Consider the following 21,140-nt stretch of genomic DNA (forward strand, 5'->3'; position numbering starts at 1 on the left):
GAATGTGCATGGCTGTGGGGAAAGAGCAGGGCGAGTGGGTTTAATCAGATAGCTCTTTCAAAGAGCCAGCACAGCCAAGTCAGACCGAATGGCCTCCTGTACCATATGATGATATGAACTCACTCCAGTGCCTGGCCTGCACTGCTTCCTCACGAGGCCCAACTTTCTATTGTTTTCTCCTGCCCTCTGGAACTCCCACACGTCACTTTGCCTATGCTGGTTTTGAATAATCTATCCTTACTTCACCTCCTTCCTCCCTACACTGCCTGCTCTAGTGTCCTGTCCCTCTGTACACCTCTGTAAGATGTTCTGTTCCTTCAGAAGCACAATTTAAATGCAAATTACCATCCAAGATTCAAATTGGGAGGTATCTGCCAAGGGGAAAATGAGACTGCTGCTGTCTGTGAACTCAGGGCAGGAGAATTATATGGAGGTAGAAGTGGACAAACTCTCTCTTCTCCATTCAATCCCAGGACCTGACCTCTCACCATTCTTCATTCACTATACAATAGAAGGAACTCTCACTAACAATTTAATTCTCTTGATGCAGGTGTGCATTCCATTGCTCCTTCAGGATAAAGTGAGCCTGGTAGAGGCCTATGTATCTGATTATCCAGAGCTACAGCATTGTTTGCTGCAGCTGCTGGATTCGTGGTGCCATCCAGCAGTCAACACCGTCGACATCCAAAGGTATGGTCAGCTCAAGAGACATCACTGAGAGATGCTTAACAGCTCCTCCGCTTAGTCTGCTCGGTAAACACAGTGCCTGGTGTGGTACTAGCACTAAGTCATGCAGACTGCAGTGCTAGTCTGTGCTGTGCCAGCTGATCTCAGATTGAGTGGCAGAAGGAATTCATGGTTGGGTTTACTGTCTTGGGCTAGGAATGGAAAAGTCAGCCAGGGTCTTTATCATTACTAGTGTCTAGTGACCTCTGCTGCAGACTGCACATGCATGGATGTCAGGAGGTCAGGTTTGGAATTGACAGTGATGCTACATTCCAATAGTTCACCTACACTCAATGTGTAAAATCAGGCTTGAAAATAACCAATAGGTTAAGGTATTGGAGGGGTTCCAGCTTGCCTGAAAACTTACCCCAGCAAAAAAAAATCCCTCTTGCAAATACCATCGTCTCTCTGTTCCAAACTATCCCTCTATTGCCAATCGGTGTCAATCAATCACCTTTTTAAATAAAATCTCTTTTGCCTTTTCATTTAAGAAGCGGAGGTAGAGAGAGACAGACAGACAGACGGGGCCTCAAGTCCTGGTCACCAAGGAAGGGGACCGGGACCAAGCTAAGGAGTTTTTTTTAACTAAAACCAACCTTGCGCTCATCGCACACTCTGAGCTGACCTTGACGGAATTCATGCAAAAGTGGGGGTTGGAAGTGGGTTGCTTTTTGGCATGGGTTTCCCCCCTCACCCGGCCCAGGGTGTGGATAGGTTTTTGGGGAGGGAGGAAGGGTGTACGTGCGTGCATCCAACTCACTCCCAGTATCAAGGTTGTCTCTCTCTATCTCTCACACAGACTCTCTCTCACTCACTCACTCACTCGCACATGCTCACTCACTTGCTCACTCACTCTTACTCATTTGCACACTTTCAAACGCTCACTCACACACGTGCTCACTCACTCACACTGTCACGCACTCATTCACTCGCACATGCTCATTCTCTCTCACACACACACACAAACTCGCTCACTCACACGCGCACACCCACTCACACACACAATCTTACACACTCTCTCTCTCACGCACACTTACTTTCACATACATTTATTCACTGTTTCTCTCACACACTCTCTCAAGCACACTCACTTTCACACACACTCTCTTTTACACACACTCATGCTGACTCTCACTAAAACTCAGTTACACAGTTTCAAACACACTCACCCACTTACACACGCAGATACTCACACACTTATACTCATCCACACACTCATGTTCACTCAGTCACATTCACTCACTCGCACATGCCAACTCACTCACATACACACGCCCACTTACTCTCACACATGCACACACACCCACTTACACACACGCACACACGCCCACTTACTCGCACACACGCCTACTCACTCTCACACATGCACACACGCCCACTCACTCATACACATGCACACACGCCGATTCACACCCACACATGCCCACTCACACCCACACATGCCCACTCACTCTCTCACACGCCCACTCACTCTCTCACACGCCCACTCACTCTCTCACACGCCCACTCACTCTCACACACCCACTCTATCTTACACACATTCACTCACACACAATTACTCACCCACTCTCATTCACTCGCACATGCTCACTCACTCGCGCTCACACATGCTCAGACACATGCCCGCTCACACACACACGCCCGCTCACTCTCACACACCCGCTCACTCTCACACATCAGCTCACTCTCACACACACCAGCTCACTCACACACATGCCCACTCACTCACACACACACCCGCTTACTCTCTCTCACTCACTCATTCACTTATACACGCCCACTCACTCACACACACACCTGCTTACTCTCTCTCACACTCACAATTACTCACTCACTCTCACACAATTACTCACAATGTCACTCACACACAATTACTTACTCACACACACACTCACTCATACTCACAATTACTCACACACTCGCACATGCTCATTCACATGCTCACTCACACACATGCCCACCCGCATTCTCACATGCCCACTCACACATGTCCACTAACACTCACACATGCCCTCTCCCTCTCAAGCATGCCCACTCACTCTCAAACACGCCCACTCACTCACATGCCCACTCACTTTCTCACATGCCCACTCACTCACACGCCCAGTCACTCACACACACGCCCAGTCACTTTCAAACACGCCGACCATTCTCTTTCACACACTTGATCGCTCACTCACGTTCACTCACTCGCACATGCCAACTCACTCACATACACATGCCCACTTCCTCTCACACATGCTGACTCATATACACGCCCACTCACACACACACGCCCACACTCTCACACTCATTCTCTCACACACACACACACGCACACTATCTCACTCAATCTCATTCATTTGCACATGCTCACTCACCCGTGCTCACACACACTCACTTACACACACACCACCACGCACACACACACACCCCTGCTCACTCTCACACACACCCTCTCACTTTCACACACGCCCGCTCACTCTCACACATGTCCACTCACACACACACGCCCATTCACACTCTCGCTTGCTCACACACGCGCACTTGCTCACACACGCTCACTTGCTCACACACGCTCACTTGCTCACACACGCTCACTTGCTCACACATGCTCACTTTCTCTCTCTCACGCATTCACTCGCCCAATCTCTCTCATGCACACTTACTCTCATGTACGCATACTCACTTTCTCTCACACACTGTCACACATACTCACTCACTCTCATGCATGCTCATATTCCCACTCTCATGCACAATTAGTCACTCACTGTCACACACAATTGGTCACTCACTCTCATTCATTCAAATGTACTTACTCGCTCACTCTCACACATGCTCTCTCACACACACACGTTTGCTCACTCATACATGCCTGCTCACACACACATGCCCGCTCACTCGCGCGCGCACAAACTCACTTGCTCACACACAGTTACTCACTCATTCATATTCACTCTCACATGCTCACTCAGTCACTCATTCACACATGGTCACTCACGCACATACTCACTCACTCACACACACACATTCACTCACTCACACACATTCACTCACTCACACACATGCTCACTCAGCCACTCATTCACGCACATGCTCGCTCACTCACACACATGCCCACTCACTCTCACACACACCCATTCACTCGAGAACATGGCCATTCATTCACAAGTATGCTCGCTCACTCAAACACGCTCACTCACCCTCACACCTACTCACACATGCCCACTCTCACACACACTCACTCTCACAATTACTCATTCACTCTCATTCACAAACAATTACTCACTCATTCACTCACTCACACACGCTCACTCACTCACACATGCTCACTCACTGGCACACGCTCACTCATGCTCACTCACTCACGCTCACTCACACGCCCACTTTCTTTCACACATTCACTCTCTCACACTCTCCCTCTCATGCATACACACACACAATTAGTCATTCACTCTCACACACACAATTACTCACTCACTCTCTCACACACTCACACTCTCAAGAGCAACGAAATAAATGCTGGCCCAGCCAGCGAAGCCCACATCCTGTGAATGAATAAAATAAAACACACTTACACAGACACATGCCAGCTCACTTGCACAGATGCCTGCTCACTCACACACACACTCTCAGTCAATTCCTCAATCATTTTCACTCGCACACAATTACTCCCTTGCTCACTCACTCACACACACACGCGACCGCTGTCTCACACACTCACTCACTCACTCACAATTATTCAATCACTCTCACTATCGTTCTCATACACACGCACACCTTCACACAATTTCTCAATCACACTCACACACAGTTACTCACTCATTCACTCGCACATGCTCATTCACACAAATGCTCGCTCACTCACACACATGCTCACTCACTCTCATGATCGCTCACCCTCAAACATGCTCGCTCACACACTCGCATGCTCACTCATGCGTGCACACGCACACACAAACACACTCTCTCACTCTCACACACTTGTTCACTCACTCTCTCACACACTACTCTTTTATAGAGGGAGTGAAGCGTAGGTTTACCACACTGGTTCATGGGATGGCAGGACTGACATATGAGGAGAGATTGAGTCGGTTAGAATTATACTCGCTGGAGGTCAGAAGAATGAGGGGGGATTTCATAGAAACCTATAAAATTCTAACAGGACTAGACAGGGTAGATGCAGAAAGGATGTTCCTGATGGTGGGCGAGTCCAGAATCAGACCAGAACATTGTATGTTTTCAAGAAGGAGTTAGATATAGCTCTTGGGGCGAAAGGGATCAAAGGATATGTGGAGAAAGCGGGAGCAGGCTATTGAGTTGGATGATCAGCCATGATCATAGTGAGTGACGGAGCAGGCTCGAAGGGCTGAATGGCCCACTCCTGCTACTATTTTCTATGTTTCTATGTTTTACACACGCTCACACACAAGCACTTTCACACACATACTCTCTCTCACACACATACATTCACCCACACACACTCTCACTCACAAAATTACTCATTCTCTCTCTCTGCCTCACCTACACTCAAGCTAGCTCAGCCTCGCTCGCTCACTCTCTCACATGCTCGCTCACTCTCACATGCGCTCGCTCACTCTCTCACGTGTTTGCTCACTCTCTCACGTGTTTGCTCACTCTCTCACGTGTTCGCTCACTCTCTCACGTGCTCGCTCGCTCTCATGCTCGCTCTCTCACGCGCTCGCTCACTCTCTCGCGCTCACTCTCTCACGCGTCGCTCGCTCTCTCACGCGCTTGCTCACTCACTCTCATGCGCTCGCTCGCTCACTCTCACGCGCTCGCTCACTCACAAGTGCTCACTCGCTCACTCACACGTGCTCGCTCGCTTACCCACACGCACTCGCTCACACACGCACTCGCTCACTCACACGCGCTCACTCACTCACACATGCTCACTTTCTCCCATATGCTCACTTTCTCCCACACACACATTCTCTCTCATGCACTTATTCTCTCAAGCATACTCTCTCACACACACACACACTCTCTCACACACACACACTCACTCTCACACACACTCTCACACACACTCTCTCACACACACACACGCTCACAAACTCACTCACTTTCATACACACACACACACACACACACACACTCTCACACACACTCTCTCACACTCTCACACACTCTCTCACACAGACACTCGCACACACACACTCGCGCACACACACACTCTCACTCTCACACACTCTCACACACACACGCACACACACACACACACTCTCACACACACACACACAGACACACACTCTCACACACACACTCTCTCACACACACACACACTCTCTCACACACACACACACTCTCTCACACACATACACTCACACACACACACTCTTAAGCACACTTCCTCACTCACTCACTCTCTCTCATGCACTCTCACACACATTCTCTCACACGCTCACTCTCTCTCACGCATGCATACTCTCACTCACACTGACTCTCACTGTCACTCTCACTCACTCACTTACACACATTCACTCACATACGCACTCACTCACACACACAGTTACTCACTATCACAAACTCTCTCATCCCTGAGCCGAGGAGGTTGGGAAATTTTTTCACTGTGAAGACGTTCAGGACAACTGTGAAGGTGACAAGGCCCACTTGCTCTCGGCCCTGTCTAACATTCCCGCTTCCGCCTGGACCTGCCTAACATCCCTGCTTCTGCTCGGCATTATCTCACATTCCTGCTTCCTCTCTGTCCTGTCTAACATTCCCATTTGCTCTCTGCCCTGTCTAACATTCCCACTTTCTCTCTGCCCTGTCTAACATTCCTGCTTTCTCTCTGCCCTGTCTCACAATTCCTGCTCCCTCCCGGCCCTCCCTAACATTCCCGCTTCCTCCCGGCCCTGTCTAACATTCCCACTTCCTCTCAGCCCTATCAAACATTCCCCCCTTCTCTCTGCCCTGTCTAAAATTCCCACCTTCTCTCTGCTCTGTCTCACATTCCTGTTTCCTACCAACCCTGCCTAATATTCCTGCTCCCTCCCGGCCCTCCCTAACATTCCCACTTCCTCCTGGCCCTGTCTAACATTCCCACTTCCTCTTGGCCCTGTCAAACATTCCCACCTTCTCTCTGCCCTGTCCAACATTCCTGTTTCCACTCTACCCTGTCTAACATTCCTGCCTTCTCTCTGCTCTGTCACACATTTCCTGTTTCTTCCCAACCCTGCATATTATTCCTGCTCCCTCCCGGACCTCCTTAACATTCCCGCTTCTTCCTGGCCCTCCCTAACATTCCTACTTCCTCTCAGTCCTGTCAAACATTCCTGCCTTCTCTCTGCCCTGTCCAACATGCCCGCTTCCTCTGCCCTGTCCAACATGCCCACTTCCTCTCTGTCCTGTCTAACATTCCTGCCTTCTCTCTGCCCTGTCCAGCATTCCCTCTTCCTCTTGGCCCTGTCCAACATTCATTCCGCTCTGCCCTGTCTAACATTCCCTCTTTCTCACGGCCCTGTCTAACATTCCAGATTCCTCTCGGCCCTTTCTAACATTCCCGCTTTTGTTGGCACTGTCTAAATTTTCCTGCCTCCACCTGTCCCTGTCTAACATTCCCGCTTCCTCCTGGCCCTGTCTAGACATCCCTTCTTAAATTTTCCATGATTTCAATCATCATCTAGCATTAAAGTGTAAAGTGTCTGTCTTTCACTCTCCAGTTCTGTCCCTCTCCCGCCGGTACTGTCTGTCTCTCTACCTCCGGTACTGTCTGTTTGTCTGTCTCGCTCTCTCTCTCGCTCTCTCTCTTTCGCTCTTTCTCTCTTGCTCTCTCTCTCTCTCCGGCATTGTCTGCCACTCTCTGTCTCTCTCCACTAATGTCTGCCTGTCCCTCTCCAGCACACTCTGTCTGTGTGTCTTTCTCCGCTACAGTCCTCCATCTCTCTCTCTCCGTCACTGGCTATCCCATCTCTGGTACTGTCTGTCTCTCTCTCTCTCTTCCCTCTCCCTCTGGTATTGCCTGTCCTACTGTCTGTCCATCTCTGTCCTGTACTTTCTGTATGCAATTCTTTCAACAATGCTGTCTGTCTCTCTCTCTCCGGTGCTGTCTGTCTCTCTCTCAGGTACTGTCTGCCCCTCCCGTCGGTACTGCCTGTATGTCTCTCTGTTCTCTCTCCCTCTGGTAGTGTCTGCCCTACTATCTGGTTCTGTCTATCTGTCTGTCTCTCTCCTGTACTGTCTCTATGTATTTCCCTGCCCCGTAGAATCTGTCCCTCACTCCAGTACCCTCAGTGTCTCTCTCCAGCATTGTCTGTCCATTCTCCTCTCATTCTCTCTGGTACTGTCTGTTGTCTCTCTCTCTCCGGTGCTTTCTGCCTGTCCCTCTGACACTGTCAGCCTATCTCTCTGATACTGGCTGTTCCTCCCTCCAGTACTGTCAGTCACTCCCTCTGGCGCTGTCCCTCCCTCCCTCTGGCTCTGTCAGTCCCTCCCTCCCTCCAGCGCTGTCCCTCCCTCCTCCTGGCCCTGTCAGCCCTTCTCTCCCTCCTTCCTGGCCCTGTCGGCCCCTCCCTCCCTTGCTCCTGGCCCTGTCTGTCGGCCTGTCTATCTCTCTGCGGTACTGTCTGTCTGCCTCTCTCTTCTCTCTCCCTCGGTTCAGTCTGCCTGTCTGTCTCTCGTACTGTCTATTTGTATCTCCTTGTCTGATATAACCTGTCTGTCTTTCTCTCCGGTACCGTCTGTCTCTCTCTCTCTTCGGTACCGTTTGTCTCTTGCTCGCTCTCTCCAGTACCGTCTGTCTCTCTCTCTCTCTGTGATACTGTCTGTCTCCCTCTGTTTGACACTGTCTGTCTCGCAACCTCTCCGGTACTGTCTTCCTGTCGCTCTCTCTGGTGCTGTCTGTATCTCCCACTGGTACTCTCTGTCTCTTTCGCTGGTACTGACAGTCTTTCAGTCTGGTTGGCTCTTTCAACCTGTATCTGTCTCCGGTACTGTATCTCTCTCCGGGCTCTGTCGCTCCCCCTCTCTCTCCAGGCGCTATCGCTCCCTCTCTCTCTCCGGGTGCTGTCGCTCCCTCTCTCTCTCTGGGCGCTGTCGCTCCCTCTCTCTCTCTCCGGGCTCTGTCGCTCCCACTCTCTCTCCGGGCGCAGTCACTCCCTCTCTCTCTCCGGGCGCTGTCACTCCCTCTCTCTCTCCGGGCGCTGTCGCTCCCTCTCTCTCTCTCCGGGCGCTGTCGCTCTATCTCTCTCTCTGGGCGCTGTCGCTCCCTCTCTCTCTCCGGGCGCTGTCGCTCCCTCTCTCTCTCTGGGCGCTGTCACTCCCTCTGTCTCTCCGGACGCTGTCGCTCCCTCTCTGTCTCCAGGCGCTGTCGCTCCCTCTCTCTCTCCGGGCGCTGTCACTCCCTCTCTCTCTCCGGGCGCTGTCACTCCCTCTCTCTCTCCGGGCGCTGTCGCTCCCTCTCTCTCTCTCCGGGCGCTGTCGCTCTATCTCTCTCTCTGGGCGCTGTCGCTCCCTCTCTCTCTCCGGGCGCTGTCACTCCCTCTCTCTCTGGGCGCTGTCACTCCCTCTGTCTCTCCGGACGCTGTCGCTCCCTCTCTGTCTCCAGGCGCTGTCGCTCCCTCTCTCTCTCCGGTGCTGCCTGTCACTCTCTCTCTCTCCGGTGCTGCCTGTCTCTCTCCCTCTCTCTCCGGTGCTGCCTGGCTCTCTCTCTCTCTCTCTCCGGTGCTGCCTGGCTCTCTCTCTCTCTCTCTGGTGCTGCCTGGCTCTCTCTCTCTCTCTCCGGTGCTGCCTGTCTGTCTCTCTCTCTCTCCGGTGCTGCCTGTCACTCTCTCTCTCTCCGGTGCTGCCTGTCTCTCTCTCTCTCTCTCCGGTGCTGCCTGGCTCTCTCTCTCTCTCCGGTGCTGCCTGGCAGTCTCTCTCTCTCTCCGGTGCTGCCTGTCTGTCTCTCTCTCTCTCTCCGGTGCTGCCTGTCTCTCTCTCTCTCTCGGTGCTCCCTGTCTCTTTTTCTCTCTCTCCGGTGCTGCCTGTCTCTCTGTCTTCGCTGCTGTCTGTCTCTCTCTGTCTCCGGTGCTGGCTGTCTCCGGTGCTGTCTCTCTCTCCACTGCTGTCTGTCTCTCTCTCTCTGTCTCCGCTGCTGTCTCTCTCTCTCTCTGTCTCCGCTGCTGTATCTCTCTCTCTCCGCTGCTGTTTGTCTCTCTGTCTCCGCTGCAGTCTGTCTGTCTCTCTCTCTCTCCGCTGCTGTCTGTCTCTCTCTCTCCGCTGCTGTCTGTCTCTCTCTCTCTCACTCTGGTGCTGCCTGTCTCTCTCTCTCTCTCTGGTGCTGCCTGTCTCTCTCTCTGGTGCTGTCTGTCTCTCTTTCTCTATGGTGTTGCCTGTCTCTCTCTCTCTCTCTCTCCGGTGCTGCCTGTCTCTCTCCCTCTCTCTCAGGTGCTGCCTGTCTCTCTCTCTCTCCGGTGCTGCCTGTCTCTCTCTCTCTGTCTCTCCGGTGCTGCCTGTCTCTCTCTCTCTCTCCAGTGCTGCAAGTCTCTCTCTCTCGGTGCTGCCTGTCTCTCTGTCTTCGCTGCTGCCTGTCTCTCTGTCTTCGCTGCTGTCTGTCTCTCTCTGTCTCCGGTGCTGTCTGTCTCTCTGTCTCCGGTGCTGTCTCTCTCTCCACTGCTGTCTATCTGTCTCTCTCTCTCTCCGCTGCTGTCTGTCTGTCTCACTCTCTCTCCGCTGCTGTCTCTCTCTCTCTGTCTCCGCTGCTGTCTGTCTCTCTCTCTCTGTCTCCACTGCTGTCTCTCTCTCTCTGTCTCCGCTGCTGTCTCTCACTCTCTGTCTTCGCTGCTGTCTGTCTCTCTGTCTTCGCTGCTGTCTGTCTCTCTCTGTCTCCGGTGTTGTCTGTCTCTCTGTCTCCGGTGCTGTCTCTCTCTCTGCTGCTGTCTGTCTGTCTCTCTCTCTCTCCGCTGTTGTCTGTCTCTCTCTCTCTCTCTCTCTGTCTCCGCTGCTGTCTCTCTCTCTGTCTCTGCTGCTGTTTGTCTCTCTGTCTCTGCTGCTGTCTGTCTGTCTCTCTCTCCGCTGCTGTCTGTCTCTCTCTCTATCTGCTGCTGTCTGTCTCTCTCTCTCTCCGCTGCTGTCTGTCTCTCTCTCTCTCTCTCTGCTGCTGTCTGTCTCTCTCTCTCTCTCCGCTGCTGTCTGTCTCTCTCTCTCTCCGCTGCTGTCTGTCTCTCCGCTGCTGTCTGTCTCTCTCTCTCTCGACTGCTGTCTATGTCTCCACTGCTGTCTGTCCCTCTCTCTCTGTCTCTGCTGCTGTCTGTCTCTCTCTCTCTCCGGTGCTGCCTGTCTCTCTCTCTCTCTCGGTGCTCCCTGTCTCTTTTTCTCTCTCTCCGGTGCTGCCTGTCTCTCTGTCTTCGCTGCTGTCTGTCTCTCTCTGTCTCCGGTGCTGGCTGTCTCCGATGCTGTCTCTCTCTCCACTGCTGTCTGTCTCTCTCTCTCTGTCTCCGCTACTGTCTCTCTCTCTCTCTGTCTCCGCTACTGTCTCTCTCTCTCTCTGTCTCCGCTGCTGTATCTCTCTCTCTCCGCTGCTGTTTGTCTCTCTGTCTCCGCTGCAGTCTGTCTGTCTCTCTCTCTCTCCGCTGCTGTCTGTCTCTCTCTCTCTCCGCTGCTGTCTGTCTCTCTCTCTCTCACTCTGGTGCTGCCTGTCTCTCTCTCTCTCTGGTGCTGTCTGTCTCTCTTTCTCTATGGTGTTGCCTGTCTCTCTCTCTCTCTCTCTCTCTCCGGTGCTGCCTGTCTCTCTCCCTCTCTCTCAGGTGCTGCCTGTCACTCTCTCTCTCCGGTGCTGCCTGTCTCTCTCGCTCTGGCTCTCCGGTGCTGCCTGTCTCTCTCTCTCTCTCCGGTGCTGCCTGTCTCTCTCTCTCTCGTTGCTGCCTGTCTCTCTCTCTCTCTCGGTGCTGCCTGTCTCTCTGTCTTCGCTGCTGCCTGTCTCTCTGTCTCCGGTGCTGTCTGTCTCTCTCTCTCTGTCTCCACTGCTGTCTCTCTCTCTCTGTCTCCGCTGCTGTCTCTCACTCTCTGTCTTCGCTGCTGTCTGTCTCTCTGTCTTCGCTGCTGTCTGTCTCTCTCTGTCTCCGGTGTTGTCTGTCTCTCTGTCTCCGGTGCTGTCTCTCTCTCTGCTGCTGTCTGTCTGTCTCTCTCTCTCTCCGCTGCTGTCTCTCTCACTCTGTCTCCGCTGCTGTCTCTCTGTCTCCGCTGCTGTCTCTCTGTCTCTGCTCCTGTCTGTCTGTCTCTCTCTCCGCTGCTGTCTGTCTCTCTCTCTCTCCGCTGCTGTCTGTCTCTCTCTCTCTCCGCTGCTGTCTGTCTGTCTCTCTCTCCGCTGCTGTCTGTCCCTCTCTCTCTCTGCTGCTGTCTGTCTCTCTCTCTCTATCTGCTGCTGTCTGTCTCTCTCTCTCTCCGCTGCTGTCTGTCTCTCTCTCTCTCCGCTGCTGTCTGTCCCTCTCTCTCTCCAATGCTGTCTGTCTCTCTCTCTCTCTCCGCTGCTGTCTGTCTCTCTCTCTCTCCGCTGCTGTCTATCTCTCCGCTGCTGTCTGTCTCTCTCTCTCTCGACTGCTGTCTATGTCTCCACTGCTGTCTGTCTCTCTCTCTCTGTCTCCGCTGCAGTGGGTCTCTCTCTCTCTCCGCTGCTGTCTGTCTCTCTCTCTCTGCTGCTGTCGGTCTCTCTCTCTCCGCTGCTGTCTGTCTCTCTCTCTCTGCTGCTGTCTGTCTCTCTCTCTCTCCGCTGCTGTCTGTCCCTCTCTCTCTCTGCTGCTGTCTGTCTATCTCTCTCTCTCTTCGCTGCTCTCTGTCTCTCTCTGCGCTGCTGTCTCTCTCTCCATTGCTGTCTGTCTCTCCCTGTCTCCGCTGCTGTCTCTCTCTCTCACTCTGCTGCTGTCTGTCTGTCTCTCTCCGCTGCTGTCTGTCTCTCTTTCTCCGCTGCTGTCTGTCTCTCTCTCTCTCTCTCCGCTGTATCTGTCTCTCTCTCTCTCCGCTGCTGTCTCTCTCTCTGTCTCCGCTGCTGTCTGTCTCTCTCACTCTCCACTGCTGTCTGTCTCCCCACTGCTGTCTGTCTCTCTCTCTATCTCTCTGTCTCCACTGCTGTCTGTCTGTCTCTCTCTCCGCTGTTGTCTGTCTCTCTCTCTCTCTCCGCTGCTGTCTGTCTCCCTCTCTCTCTCCGCTGCTGTCTGTCTCTCTCTCTCTGCTGCTCTCTGTCCATCTCTCTCTCCGCTGCTGTCTGTCTCTCTCTCTCTGCTGCTGTCTGTCTCTCTCTCTCTCTGCTGCTCTCTGTCTATCTCTCTCTCTGCTGCTGTCTGTCTCTCTGTCTCTGCTGCTGTCTGTCTCTCTGTCTCTGCTGCTGTCTGTCTCTCTCTCTCTCTCTGTCTCCGCTGCTGTCTGTCCCTCTCTCTCTCCACTGCTGTCTGTCTCTCTCCCTCTCCACTGCTGTCTGTCTGTCTCTCTCTCCGCTGTTGTCTGTCTCTCTCTCTCTGCTGCTGTCTGTCTCCCTCTCTGCTGCTGTCTGTCTATCTCTCTCTCTCCACTGTATCTGTCTCTCTCTCTCTGCTGCTGTCTCTCTCTCTGTCTCCGCTGCTGTCTGTCTCTCTCACTCTCCACTGCTGTCTGTCTCCCCACTGCTGTCTGTCTCTCTCTCTATCTCTCTGTCTCCACTGCTGTCTGTCTGTCTCTCTCTCCGCTGTTGTCTGTCTCTCTCTCTCTGCTGCTGTCTGTCTCTCTCTCTCTCTGCTTCTGTCTGTCTCTCTCTCTGCTGCTGCTGTCTGTCTCTCTCTCTCTCTGCTGCTGTTTGTCTCTCTGCTGCTGTCTGTCTATCTCTCTCTCTCTCCACTGCTGTCTGTCTCTGTGCTGCTGTCCATCTCTCTCTCTCTCCGCAGCTGTCTGTCTCTCTCTCTCTCTCCGCTGCTCTCTGTCTCTCTCTCTGCGCTGCTGTCTGTCTCTCTCTCTCTCTCAGTCCGCCACTGTCTGTCTCTCTTCGGTGCTGCCTGTCTCTCTCTCCAGTGCTGCCTGTCTCTCTCTCTCCAGTGCTGCCTGTCTCTCTCTCTCTCCGGTGCTGCCTGTCTCTCTCTCCGGTGCTGCCTGTCTCTCTCTCCGGTGCTGCCTGTCTCTCTCTCCGGTGCTGCCTGTCTCTCTCTCCGGTGCTGCCTGTCTCTCTCTCCGGTGCTACCTGTCTCTCTCTCCGGTGCTGCCTGTCTCTCTCTCCGGTGCTGCCAGTCTCTCTCTCTCCGGTGCTGCCTGTCTCTCTGTCCGGTGCTGCCTGTCTCTCTGTCCGGTGCTGCCTGTCTCTCTGTCTGGTGCTGCCTGTCTCTCTCTCCGGTGCAGCCTGTCTCTCTCTCCGGTGCAGCCTGTCTCTCTCTCCGGTGCTGCCTGTCTCTCTGTCTGGTGCTGCCTGTCTCTCTCTCCGGTGCTGCCTGTCTCTCTCTCTCTCTCACTCTGGTGCTGCCTGTCTCTCTCTCTCTCTCACTCCGGTGCTGCTGCCTGTCTCTGTCTCTCTCTCTCTGGTGCTGCCTGTCTCTCTCTCTTTCCGATGCTGCCTGTCTCTCTCTCTCTCTCTCGTGTTGCCTGTCTCTCCCTCTCTCCGGTACTGCCTGTCTCTCTCCCTCTCTCTCCGGTGCTGTCTGTCTTTCTCTCTCTCTCCGGTGCTGTCTGTCTCTCTCTCTCTCTCCGCTGCTGTCTGTCTCTCTCTCTCTCTGCTGCTGTCTGTCTCTCCGCTGCTGTCTGTCTCTCTCTCTCTTGACTGCTGTCTATGTCTCCACTGCTGTCTATCTCTCTCTCTCTGTCTCTGCTGCTGTCTGTCTCTCTCTCTCTCTCTGTCTCCGCTGCAGTGTGTGTCTCTCTCTCTCCGCTGCTGTCTGTCTGTCTCTCTCTCTGCTGCTGTCGGTCTCTCTCTCTGCTGCTGTCTGTCTCTCTCTCTCTCCGCTGCTGTCTGTCTCTCTGTCTCTGCTGCTGTCTGTCTCTCTCTCTCTCTGCTGCTGTCTGTCTCTCTCTCTCTCTGCTGCTGTCTGTCTCTCTCTCTCTGCTGCTCTCTGTCTATCTCTCTCTCCGCTGCTGTCTGTCTCTCTCTCTGCTGCTGTCTGTCTCTCTCTCCCTCTGCTGCTGTGTGTCTCTCTCTGCTGCTCTCTGTCTATCTCTCTCTCCGCTGCTGTCTGTCTCTCTCTCTCTCCGCTGCTGTCTGTCTCTCTCTCTCTCTCCGCTGCTGTCTGTCTCTCTCTCTCTCTCTCCGCTGCTGTCTGTCTCTCTCTCTCTCTGCTGCTGTCTGTCTCTCTCTCTCTGCTGCTGTCTGTCTCTCTCTCTGCTGCTCTCTATCTCTCTCTCCGCTGCTGTCTGTCTCTCTCTCTGCTGCTGTCTGTCTCTCTCTCTCTGCTGCTCTCTGTCTATCTCTCTCTCTGCTGCTGTCTGTCTCTCTGTCTCTGCTGCTGTCTGTCTGTCTCTCTCTCTCTGCTGCTGTCTGTCTCTCTCTCTCTCTGCTGCTGTCTGTCTGTCTCTCTCTCTCTCCGCTGCTGTCTGTCTCTCTCTCTCTCTCTGTCTCCGCTGCTGTCTCTCTCTCTCTGTCTCCACTGCTGTTTCTCACTCTCTGTCTCCGCTGCTGTCTCTCTCTCTCTGTCTCCGCTGCTGTCTCTCTGTCTCTGCTCCTGTCTGTCTGTCTCTCTCTCCGCTGCTGTCTGTCTCTCTCTCTCTCCGCTGCTGTCTGTCTCTCTCTCTCTCCGCTGCTGTCTGTCTGTCTCTCTCTCCGCTGCTGTCTGTCTCTCTCTCTCTCCGCTGCTGTCTGTCCCTCTCTCTCTCTGCTGCTGTCTGTCTCTCTCTCTCTATCTGCTGCTGTCTGTCTCTCTCTCTCTCCGCTGCTGTCTGTCTCTCTCTCTCTCCGCTGCTCTGTCCCTCTCTCTCTCCAATGCTGTCTGTCTCTCTCTCTCTCTCCGCTGCTGTCTGTCTCTCTCTCTCTCCGCTGCTGTCTGTCTCTCTGCTGCTGTCTGTCTCTCTCTCTCTCGACTGCTGTCTATGTCTCCACTGCTGTCTGTCTCTCTCTCTCTGTCTCCGCTGCAGTGGGTCTCTCTCTCTCTCCGCTGCAGTCTGTCTCTCTCTCTCTGCTGCTGTCGGTCTCTCTCTCTCCGCTGCTGTCTGTCTCTCTCTCTCTCTGCTGCTGTCTGTCTCTCTCTCTCTCCGCTGCTGTCTGTCCCTCTCTCTCTCTGCTGCTGTCTGTCTATCTCTCTCTCTCTTCGCTGCTCTCTGTCTCTCTCTGCGCTGCTGTCTCTCTCTCCGTTGCTGTCTGTCTCTCCCTGTCTCCGCTGCTGTCTCTCTCTCTCACTCTGCTGCTGTCTGTCTGTCTCTCTCCGCTGCTGTCTGTCTCTCTTTCTCCGCTGCTGTCTGTCTCTCTCTCTCTCTCTCTCCGCTGTATCTGTCTCTCTCTCTCTCCGCTGCTGTCTCTCTCTCTGTCTCCGCTGCTGTCTGTCTCTCTCACTCTCCACTGCTGTCTGTCTCCCCACTGCTGTCTGTCTCTCTCTCTATCTCTCTGTCTCCACTGCTGTCTGTCTGTCTCTCTCTCCGCTGTTGTCTGTCTCTCTCTCTCTCTCCGCTGCTGTCTGTCTCCCTCTCTCTCTCCGCTGCTGTCTGTCTCTCTCTCTCTGCTGCTCTCTGTCCATCTCTCTCTCCGCTGCTGTCTGTCTCTCTCTCTGCTGCTGTCTGTCTCTCTCTCTCTCGGCTGCTGTCTGTCTCTCTCTCTCTCGGCTGCTGTCTGTCTCTCTCTCTCTGCTGCTGTCTGTCTCTCTCTCTCTCTGCTGCTCTCTGTCTATCTCTCTCTCCGCTGCTGTCTGTCTCTCTGTCTCTGCTGCTGTCTGTCTCTCTGTCTCTGCTGCTGTCTGTCTCTCTCTCTCTCTCTGTCTCCGCTGCTGTCTGTCCCTCTCTCTCTCCACTGCTGTCTGTCTCTCTCTCTCTCACTCTGGTGCTGCCTGTCTCTCTCTCTCTCTGGTGCTGTCTGTCTCTCTTTCTCTATGGTGTTGCCTGTCTCTCTCTCTCTCTCTCTCTCTCCGGTGCTGCCTGTCTCTCTCCCTCTCTCTCAGGTGCTGCCTGTCTCTCTCTCTCTTCGGTGCTGCCTGTCTCTCTCGCTCTGGCTCTCCGGTGCTGCCTGTCTCTCTCTCTCTCTCCGGTGCTGCCTGTCTCTCTCTCTCTCGTTGCTGCCTGTCTCTCTCTCTCTCTCGGTGCTGCCTGTCTCTCTGTCTTCGCTGCTGCCTGTCTCTCTGTCTCCGGTGCTGTCTGTCTCTCTCTCTCTGTCTCCACTGCTGTCTCTCTCTCTCTGTCTCCGCTGCTGTCTCTCACTCTCTGTCTTCGCTGCTGTCTGTCTCTCTGTCTTCGCTGCTGTCTGTCTCTCTCTGTCTCCGGTGTTGTCTGTCTCTCTGTCTCCGGTGCTGTCTCTCTCTCTGCTGCTGTCTGTCTGTCTCTCTCTCTCTCCGCTGCTGTCTGTCTCTCTCTCTCTCTCTGTCTCCGCTGCTGTCTCTCTCTCTCTGTCTCCACTGCTGTTTCTCACTCTCTGTCTCCGCTGCTGTCTCTCTCTCTCTGTCTCCGCTGCTGTCTCTCTGTCTCTGCTCCTGTCTGTCTGTCTCTCTCTCCGCTGCTGTCTGTCTCTCTCTCTCTCCACTGCTGTCTGTCTCTCTCTCTCTCCGCTGCTGTCTGTCTGTCTCTCTCTCCGCTGCTGTCTGTCCCTCTCTCTCTCTGCTGCTGTCTGTCTCTCTCTCTCTATCTGCTGCTGTCTGTCTCTCTCTCTCTCCGCTGCTGTCTGTCTCTCTGTCTCTCCGCTGCTGTCTGTCCCTCTCTCTCTCCAATGCTGTCTGTCTCTCTCTCTCTCTCCGCTGCTGTCTGTCTCTCTCTCTCTCCGCTGCTGTCTATCTCTCCGCTGCTGTCTGTCTCTCTCTCTCTCGACTGCTGTCTATGTCTCCACTGCTGTCTGTCTCTCTCTCTCTGTCTCCGCTGCAGTGGGTCTCTCTCTCTCTCCGCTGCTGTCTGTCTCTCTCTCTCTGCTGCTGTCGGTCTCTCTCTCTCCGCTGCTGTCTGTCTCTCTCTCTCTCTGCTGCTGTCTGTCTCTCTCTCTCTCCGCTGCTGTCTGTCCCTCTCTCTCTCTGCTGCTGTCTGTCTATCTCTCTCTCTCTTCGCTGCTCTCTGTCTCTCTCTGCGCTGCTGTCTCTCTCTCCGTTGCTGTCTGTCTCTCCCTGTCTCCGCTGCTGTCTCTCTCTCTCACTCTGCTGCTGTCTGTCTGTCTCTCTCCGCTGCTGTCTGTCTCTCTTTCTCCGCTGCTGTCTGTCTCTCTCTCTCTCTCTCTCCGCTGTATCTGTCTCTCTCTCTCTCCGCTGCTGTCTCTCTCTCTGTCTCCGCTGCTGTCTGTCTCTCTCACTCTCCACTGCTGTCTGTCTCCCCACTGCTGTCTGTCTCTCTCTCTATCTCTCTGTCTCCACTGCTGTCTGTCTGTCTCTCTCTCCGCTGTTGTCTGTCTCTCTCTCTCTCTCCGCTGCTGTCTGTCTCCCTCTCTCTCTCCGCTGCTGTCTGTCTCTCTCTCTCTGCTGCTCTCTGTCCATCTCTCTCTCCGCTGCTGTCTGTCTCTCTCTCTGCTGCTGTCTGTCTCTCTCTCTCTCGGCTGCTGTCTGTCTCTCTCTCTCTGCTGCTGTCTGTCTCTCTCTCTCTCTGCTGCTCTCTGTCTATCTCTCTCTCCGCTGCTGTCTGTCTCTCTGTCTCTGCTGCTGTCTGTCTCTCTGTCTCTGCTGCTGTCTGTCTCTCTCTCTCTCTCTCTGTCTCCGCTGCTGTCTGTCCCTCTCTCTCTCCACTGCTGTCTGTCTCTCTCCCTCTCCACTGCTGTCTGTCTGTCTCTCTCTCCGCTGTTGTCTGTCTCTCTCTCTCTGCTGCTGTCTGTCTCCCTCTCTGCTGCTGTCTGTCTATCTCTCTCTCTCCACTGTATCTGTCTCTCTCTCTCTGCTGCTGTCTCTCTCTCTGTCTCCGCTGCTGTCTGTCTCTCTCACTCTCCACTGCTGTCTGTCTCCCCACTGCTGTCTGTCTCTCTCTCTATCTCTCTGTCTCCACTGCTGTCTGTCTGTCTCTCTCTCCGCTGTTGTCTGTCTCTCTCTCTCTGCTGCTGTCTGTCTCTCTCTCTCTCTGCTTCTGTCTGTCTCTCTCTCTGCTGCTGCTGTCTGTCTCTCTCTCTCTCTGCTGCTGTTTGTCTCTCTGCTGCTGTCTGTCTATCTCTCTCTCTCTCCACTGCTGTCTGTCTCTGTGCTGCTGTCCATCTCTCTCTCTCTCCGCAGCTGTCTGTCTCTCTCTCTCTCTCCGCTGCTCTCTGTCTCTCTCTCTGTGCTGCTGTCTGTCTCTCTCTCTCTCTCAGTCCGCCACTGTCTGTCTCTCTTCGGTGCTGCCTGTCTCTCTCTCCAGTGCTGCCTGTCTCTCTCTCTCCAGTGCTGCCTGTCTCTCTCTCTCTCCGGTGCTGCCTGTCTCTCTCTCCGGTGCTGCCTGTCTCTCTCTCCGGTGCTGCCTGTCTCTCTCTCCGGTGCTGCCTGTCTCTCTCTCCGGTGCTGCCTGTCTCTCTCTCCGGTGCTGCCAGTCTCTCTCTCCGGTGCTGCCTGTCTCTCTCTCCGGTGCTGCCTGTCTCTCTGTCCGGTGCTGCCTGTCTCTCTGTCTGGTGCTGCCTGTCTCTCTCTCCGGTGCAGCCTGTCTCTCTCTCCGGTGCAGCCTGTCTCTCTCTCCGGTGCTGCCTGTCTCTCTGTCTGGTGCTGCCTGTCTCTCTCTCCGGTGCTGCCTGTCTCTCTCTCTCTCTCACTCTGGTGCTGCCTGTCTCTCTCTCTCTCTCACTCCGGTGCTGCTGCCTGTCTCTGTCTCTCTCTCTCTGGTGCTGCCTGTCTCTCTCTCTCTCCGATGCTGCCTGTCTCTCTCTCTCTCTCTCGTGTTGCCTGTCTCTCCCTCTCTCCGGTACTGCCTGTCTCTCTCCCTCTCTCTCCGGTGCTGTCTGTCTTTCTCTCTCTCTCCGGTGCTGTCTGTCTCTCTCTCTCTCTCCGCTGCTGTCTGTCTCTCTCTCTCTCTGCTGCTGTCTGTCTCTCCGCTGCTGTCTGTCTCTCTCTCTCTTGACTGCTGTCTATGTCTCCACTGCTGTCTATCTCTCTCTCTCTGTCTCTGCTGCTGTCTGTCTCTCTCTCTCTCTCTGTCTCCGCTGCAGTGTGTGTCTCTCTCTCTCCGCTGCTGTCTGTCTGTCTCTCTCTCTGCTGCTGTCGGTCTCTCTCTCTGCTGCTGTCTGTCTCTCTCTCTCTCCGCTGCTGTCTGTCTCTCTGTCTCTGCTGCTGTCTGTCTCTCTCTCTCTCCGCTGCTGTCTGTCTCTCTGTCTCTCCGCTGCTGTCTGTCCCTCTCTCTCTCCAATGCTGTCTGTCTCTCTCTCTCTCTCCGCTGCTGTCTGTCTCTCTCTCTCTCCGCTGCTGTCTATCTCTCCGCTGCTGTCTGTCTCTCTCTCTCTCGACTGCTGTCTATGTCTCCACTGCTGTCTGTCTCTCTCTCTCTGTCTCCGCTGCAGTGGGTCTCTCTCTCTCTCCGCTGCTGTCTGTCTCTCTCTCTCTGCTGCTGTCGGTCTCTCTCTCTCCGCTGCTGTCTGTCTCTCTCTCTCTCTGCTGCTGTCTGTCTCTCTCTCTCTCCGCTGCTGTCTGTCCCTCTCTCTCTCTGCTGCTGTCTGTCTATCTCTCTCTCTCTTCGCTGCTCTCTGTCTCTCTCTGCGCTGCTGTCTCTCTCTCCGTTGCTGTCTGTCTCTCCCTGTCTCCGCTGCTGTCTCTCTCTCTCACTCTGCTGCTGTCTGTCTGTCTCTCTCCGCTGCTGTCTGTCTCTCTTTCTCCGCTGCTGTCTGTCTCTCTCTCTCTCTCTCTCCGCTGTATCTGTCTCTCTCTCTCTCCGCTGCGGTCTCTCTCTCTGTCTCCGCTGCTGTCTGTCTCTCTCACTCTCCACTGCTGTCTGTCTCCCCACTGCTGTCTGTCTCTCTCTCTATCTCTCTGTCTCCACTGCTGTCTGTCTGTCTCTCTCTCCGCTGTTGTCTGTCTCTCTCTCTCTCTCCGCTGCTCTCTGTCTCTCTCTCTGTGCTGCTGTCTGTCTCTCTCTCTCTCTCAGTCCGCCACTGTCTGTCTCTCTTCGGTGCTGCCTGTCTCTCTCTCCAGTGCTGCCTGTCTCTCTCTCTCCAGTGCTGCCTGTCTCTCTCTCTCTCCGGTGCTGCCTGTCTCTCTCTCCGGTGCTGCCTGTCTCTCTCTCCGGTGCTGCCTGTCTCTCTCTCCGGTGCTGCCTGTCTCTCTCTCCGGTGCTGCCTGTCTCTCTCTCCGGTGCTGCCAGTCTCTCTCTCCGGTGCTGCCTGTCTCTCTCTCCGGTGCTGCCTGTCTCTCTGTCCGGTGCTGCCTGTCTCTCTGTCTGGTGCTGCCTGTCTCTCTCTCCGGTGCAGCCTGTCTCTCTCTCCGGTGCAGCCT

The 21,140-nt window shown here is 54.3% G+C and overlaps 1 protein-coding gene across 1 annotated transcript in view; it reads left to right on the forward strand.

The window, feature by feature from the left end:
- Positions 1 to 21,140, forward strand: part of exd3 (exonuclease 3'-5' domain containing 3) — a 381,414-nt gene that overhangs the window by 66,959 nt on the left and 293,315 nt on the right. Inside the window, exon 7 of the mRNA XM_041194159.1 lies at positions 551 to 690. Coding sequence (XP_041050093.1) covers positions 551 to 690 — 140 coding nt within the window. The remainder of the gene's footprint in view (positions 1 to 550; positions 691 to 21,140) is intronic.

This window comes from Carcharodon carcharias, chromosome 8, assembly GCF_017639515.1.
Source record: "Carcharodon carcharias isolate sCarCar2 chromosome 8, sCarCar2.pri, whole genome shotgun sequence".
Classification (NCBI taxonomy): Eukaryota; Metazoa; Chordata; class Chondrichthyes; order Lamniformes; family Lamnidae; genus Carcharodon; species Carcharodon carcharias.